At 34.8% G+C, this 6,390-nt stretch overlaps 1 protein-coding gene across 1 annotated transcript; it reads right to left on the bottom strand.

Annotated features, from left to right (window-relative positions):
* Positions 1–3,328: 3,328 nt before the first annotated feature.
* LOC113762856 lies at positions 3,329–6,006 on the bottom strand. The gene is made up of 2 exons (XM_027306472.1): positions 5,871–6,006; positions 3,329–4,226 (listed from the first exon to the last, which is right to left on the bottom strand). The coding sequence occupies exon 2, from the start codon at positions 4,222–4,224 to the stop codon at positions 3,331–3,333; it is 894 nt and encodes a 297-aa protein (XP_027162273.1). The 5' UTR covers positions 4,225–4,226; positions 5,871–6,006; the 3' UTR covers positions 3,329–3,330.
* Positions 6,007–6,390: the final 384 nt, after the last annotated feature.

Consider the following 6,390-nt stretch of genomic DNA (forward strand, 5'->3'; position numbering starts at 1 on the left):
GGCCTGAATGGCACAGCTTTGCATGTGGGAATTTAAGAATAATTAAACAGTATTAGTGCATTCACCAATTCAAATGTAGGGGGTGTAAAAAAGTCACTTTGTGAGCTCGAATTCTTGACAAATAACTTTGATCGAACTGGAGCTCCATCTAAGTTGAGAATCAAAATTAGAACTCAAGTTCGACTCATCTTATGAAGGCTAGTGAACATCAAGCTCAGCTTGAGTTTGTTCGACAGCCAGGCAATTGATCGAGGTTGAGTCTTCATTGGAGATGAGCTCAAGCTCAAACTTGAGTAAAAGATGTAATTTGTTTAAAGTGAATAGTCATTAATCTTTATAGATAATTAAACCAAGCAAATTACATTAGTGGTGAGTGTGTTTTGTTGATTAAGTGGCTTTTTAGAGCATAATTAGAAGTTGGAGCGGCAGCAGAATATTTATTTATGTGGCCTTTGTTAAAGTTTGGCAAATTCCATTTATTCATGGTGTTGGGAGAGAGTTGAGTTATAAGGATCGAGGGAAATATAAGGATCGAGGGAAACTCTCTAAAATTGATAATTGTGAGTTTCATTATCCAAATTTGAGTCTTTGTCATGTATTTATCCTCATCTCTTCCTACATATATTTTATATGTATTGAAATAACTTCATTTCTATATGTACTAAAATAATTTCCGTTATGCATATTTTTTGTATTAAAAATTCTACCTAAATATATGAAAAATTGATATATATATATATATATATATATATATATAGGACAATTTTTTATATATACTATCAGCGAAAACGTAGTTTACACTAACAGTTAACAAAATTGTGACACCTCATTGAATCACTTAATTTACGGATTACCCGACCTTCTCTCAATTATTTCGTACTCATAAATATATCGATCCCACATACAACTCTTCCAGTTGGCAGCAATCTTCTAAGACTTTCATATGTGCTTGTCACTACTTGATGAGCATTTGACTAGAGTACTAGCATGTTTAAATTTGATTCATTATCTAATTTATTTTAACGAACACACTCAAATTCAACTCGAGCTCGCTTTTAACCGGGTTCAATTGAGTATTTGATTGATCTGCTAGCAAGCAACTTGGTTCATTTACAGCCTTATTCCCGTTTGCGAAACGTACCTGACCATAATTTCCATATAGATGTAGGAAAATGGTGCTAAGGCATAGGTGCTTAAATAGCTTAAGCGCATAACAACAGGATTAGCTCCTATCCGTTAGAATGGAGTGAATTCCTTTCAATTATGCCATAAGTTTCAAAATTCTAAGTTAAACCCTGTTTGGTACTTGAGTTTTTTGCCAAGCTTGTCTGTTACAAGTTTTTTAAAAACTTTAACTACAGTAATATCAATAAAATTTTCAAAATTTTTAAACTATACACTTCAAAATATTCAAAAATTTACACATTTCAAAATTTTTTTTAAAAACTTCTACAGTAAGCTACAATAAAATTTTAGACAAACATCCAAAAAACTCACTTGCCAAACGGGGCCCAAATTCATTCATAAAATACTTCATGTGATGTTTTGGTTACATATAGCATTGAAATTATATGGACCAAGTTTTGCTGGTTGATTAATGGTAAAAATGAAAGCTTGGTTAACATATGAGCTAGAGTGGCTATTTGTGGGACTTTTTATATTAAGAAGCTTCTATCTCCATGAATCTAAGCCACTTCAATTGGCCACGTCACCGCTAAAAAAATCTTTGAAGCATATTCAAAATTCTTTCTTGTTTTGTGTATTAAGTCGGAAGAAATTTCTTTATTGCAAGGGCGAAAAGTAATTGATTATTATTCTTGGTGATCATCATTCCTCGTTCAGCTAAAAAAACGTTGTACTTAAAAAAAAGTACATTTGATGAGCATAAACATCATCAGTTGTCAAGGAAAAAAGTCTTGATCTTCCGTTTTGTTGTATCATACATGTATTTGAAGAGACACGGCATCGTTTCGTGGTGGTAGATAGTAAAATGGGATAATTGCACATACCTCTCTTGAGGTTTACGATAATTGCGGGCAACATATTTCGAGTTTGAAAAATTATAGAAACCTCCCTCAAAAATTTGTTTGGGCTCACTTTGCTGGTATAAGTGGGTGCGTTTGGTTCAACAGAATTGGAATTGAATTGGAATTGAAATTCTATAGAATTAGAATTCTATGAATTGGAATTCCAAAACATTGAAATTCTTTTGTTTGGGAAATACATAGAATTGATATAGAATTCATTTGGAATTCCAAATTCTTTGTTTGGATGGGAGAAGAATTTATTAAGAATTAGAATTGTTTCCAACTAACATTTCCTTACATAAAAAAATTCTTCTTTTTTACTATATAATAATTTTTTAACATTTAGCTAATTGTTACTAAAGCTTTAAGGAAAAAGCCAATTAGTGCCTTTAATAATTTATTTTTTTTCTTGCATTTAACTAATTGTTACTAATGCTTTAGAGAAAAAAAAACAAATTAGTTCCTTTTCTACAAAAAAAAAAAAAAAATTGATCAGAAAGCCAGCAAATCAGCAATAAACAGCCAATCTAGCACTAATCAATATTCAGAGTGCCAATTTCTTATCGCACAGGTACAAATATACCAATATGATTGTGCTGGTAGTAAGATTTCCATAATAACCAAAAAGGACTGGGCAAGTACATGATCCAAACAACAGGCATCATTTGGTTTAGGTAGCTTTATACCTTGTGAAACTGAAAACCATGAACTGAGCCAATTCCAGTCTGGAGAGTGAACGTCAATGAGCAATACAAAGAGACCTCCTAATTCCTTTCCCACCTAATATGCTTCCAAACCCAAACACAAACCCCCCCCCCCAAACAACAACAAAAAAAAAAACCCACACCACTTCCCACCCAATGCACGGCATCCATCTGACCTTGTTTGGCCATGCTGAGATGCATAAAGAACAGTAGAATTTTAAAACTTCCACCCCCTGCATGCTAGTCAAAAGGCCCCTCTAATACCATCCAGGCTCTCTACTAAAGATACTCTGCCAAAAAAAGAAACAAACTTCTGATAAACAGCAGCAACATTGCTATGAATAGACAAAATATCCAATGTTCCATTCTTATAATCTCAAAAATCAGATAGAAAATAGCTGAAATACTCCCTAGAATCTTTCTATAATCTTGTTTTGATCCATTACATAAAAAACAAAGAACTCATCAGAATTTAAAAAGTCATGGATACACGATGGAGTAGTAACAACTTCTACTTTCTCTACTTGGGCGTCCAGCAATCAGCTCAACTTCTTCTACAAAAACAACTTCAACTGAAGCTTACCAAAAAAAAAAAAAAATCAATTACCAATGTGCATCAATAGCCAATCCTTTTTTAAGTCATCTCCGAGACCAGAAAAAGTGTCATACTTTGTCCTGTCATTCATAAGTAAGTCAATACCCTTCAACAATTGAAATCTATCCAATTCAATTTTAGATAACTCATCTTCCACCATTTTTGTTGTAACTTTTGAGCATTCTGAATTTAAGTACTTATCCAGTGAATCTGCCATTCGTCCCAACACTTTGTAAAGTACTTGAGAGCTCGTTAGTTTTCTCTTTGTGCCACGATCATTTGTTGAAGATGAAGCTTTTGATTTTGACCGTTGTCGAGCTAGCAGTGCATTCATAACTTCATCTTCTAAAGATCGTGAATCAGTCTCAAATGATTCCTCTACATTAGCAGACTCTTCAACTTCAGTTTCAACATTAGCCTCAAAAACAGTTTGGGCACCCTCTCCATTTGCACGATCTTGTGAAAACAGTGTACAGATATCCTCCCAATTTTCAACCACAATTTTTTTTCTATAAGGAAGAATTTTTGGATTCTCACTTACTCGAGCATTCCATACATCCTCATCACGAACATCAATTCTACCTCTAGAGTAGTCCCATATTATCGCAGACCCAGAGTTACATGACTGGAGCAGTGGGTATAGGATGTCATAGTGTTTCTCCCATGTCTTGAAACGAGATAAAATATTAGCCTTTGTCACAGATATATTGAGCTTATCGAATAAAGCATTCATTACTACGGTGTAGGCTGCTGTCTTCCATGCACATTTACCATCCAATTTGTTTCCTTGGTTCATTTGGTCAATAAAACAGGTGCCCATTACACGATCCATTTCAGGAGTCCAAGTGAAATACCCTTTGCCTTTCCCTTTTGACTGAGATGTTGCTTCAGATGCCATATCTAAGGCAAATATGCACCAGAAAAACATCACAATGTCATGTTCTTAAGAATAGATTCAACAGCCACTGCATTATAGAACTAAAAGTGAGAGGCAAATATGCACCAGAAAAATCCATACATATGTTAAATGAAGAACTTATGATGACTTATTTGGACGGAACCTTTTTGCAAAAGCAATTTGGAGATGTTGCTAAGATCATCACTTATGTGCACAAAATAGTTTGGAGATGTCCTAAACTTATTCTGGTGACTTAAAGCTTCTACTGGTAAGGATTTTCCAGCACACTGCAACAAAAGAAAGAAACAGAAAAGTCCCGACAAAGCTTTCTTTCTAGAAACAAGACTAACTGGCTACGAGAAACATCAGAATCCTTCTAAAGCCTTCTATGAGTCTTCAAACCAAGAATTTAGTGTACTTCAAACCAAGAAGAATTAAACAAGAACAAGTTTCCGTAAATCATATGAGACATTAATCTTATCTAGATGATGGAGAAATAATATACATTGCAGAATATTGATAATTTACTAGAACACTGCTTGCACAAAATACAGGATATGAAGCACAAAAAAAGGGTGTAATCTGCATTCTCTGTGTTTATGATCTCAGTGTCTTGAAGGAGGATACTTTAGCTTCGGATTCAGCATTTCATCCATCATCAGTCTTAAACATGTGGATATGATTCACGAAGTCAGGTTCTTAGCCAAGGCCACTTCCTGATGTTTAGAGGTCGAATCATTATAATGCAGTGAAATTTTAAACTTGTAGCAGTAATTTTTTGCAGACAAAACGTTTTTGAATGAGATAATTTTTCTGCCTGTAATGTGAATGTAGATCCTATAAATTATCTCTTGAATATTCAATCTACAAAGAACCATGAACAATGTATTACAAAGCCACAAACAAAAGGGGGAAAAAAACCGGATACTAGTAGTGTTTTTTTTTATGTCAAATTCAAGAAATGTTATGTAAATACAGCATCAGGAGCAAGCTTAAAAGTTCAAATACAGAGGCAAATAACTACTTTAATCATTCAGAGCCCCCTGTATGCAGAATGTCTGTAAATAATGCAATCCAGGATCAGAATCATCAGAATCCCAAAACACTCACTTTTTGCAATTGAAAGCAAGAGAAGCCTTCGCAAGCTTCTGTTTCTACCGTGAGAGTAAGCGGTAAGCCACTCACTCAATCCTCATCAACTCATCCTTCAAAAAGCCTCTACTATTCCATTTGCTATTATTATTATTTAATTAATTTCACGAATATTAGGGGAGCAAATGCGATTCATAAGTAGCAGCAGTAAATTTATTTTTTCTTTAAATAAAAAAACAAATATCGATCATAATCCAAATCCCACAACACAATTCAAATCGTCGGATGTCCAGAACCATCATGTGACTCTGTCTGCTCACCAGCCGCCGAAAACTGACTCTTAAAACATATCCAATCCTCTTACTTCACTCACCCTGTTGCCCCTGAAAATCCCCTAAGATGTCCAATTCCCTATTAATTAACCAAACTCTCTTGAAGAAAGACATCAAATCACTCTCTTGTACAAAGATTTTGCCAGTCAAAGAAATTCAGAATTCAATATTCAATGCTGCAAAGTTAAAAATCGAAGGCAAAGGAGAGCTTTTAGTTGTTACCTTCCGGACTGAAGAACCCAGTTCGGAGCAGTCTTGCGATTGCTGAAGTGATGGGTAGATGCGTGGCAGAGCGATGCCGGAGACGGTGGTGGAAGAGACAAAATGTTAGGGTGGCGGTGAAGGGGATGACGCACAGAAGAAGCACTTGCAGTTGAGGAAAAGTGACTAATTAGATCGCGAGAGAGGCTGCTCACATAGTTGACCCGATTTTAATTTTTTACCCATTAGGATCCGCGTACTAACCCGAATAGGAGGTGAAATTATGGAATTGGAATTGTAATTCTTAGGTCTTACCAAAGAATTGAATTTGTGGAATTGATGGCTCGTAGAATTCAAATTGAATTCTAATTCTCTGGCATTGCGGGTGTCCAAACTGAAGAATTGGAATTGGGACCCAATTCCAATTCTAAACCCCAATTCTATGGGGAACCAAACGAAAAGTGATTTTCCTCATAGGCATAAAATTCCATAGTAATTTTAAACAAAAAAAATATATGCCTTACATATCGTAAGAAAGTTA

The sequence above is a fragment of the Coffea eugenioides genome, chromosome 2, assembly GCF_003713205.1.
Source record: "Coffea eugenioides isolate CCC68of chromosome 2, Ceug_1.0, whole genome shotgun sequence".
In the NCBI taxonomy this organism is placed as follows: Eukaryota; Viridiplantae; Streptophyta; class Magnoliopsida; order Gentianales; family Rubiaceae; genus Coffea; species Coffea eugenioides.

Excerpts from the sequence above, each read along its gene's own strand:
- LOC113762856 (XM_027306472.1), bottom strand. The coding sequence starts at position 4,224 with ATGGCATCTGAAGCAACATCTCAGTCAAAAGGGAAAGGCAAAGGGTAT.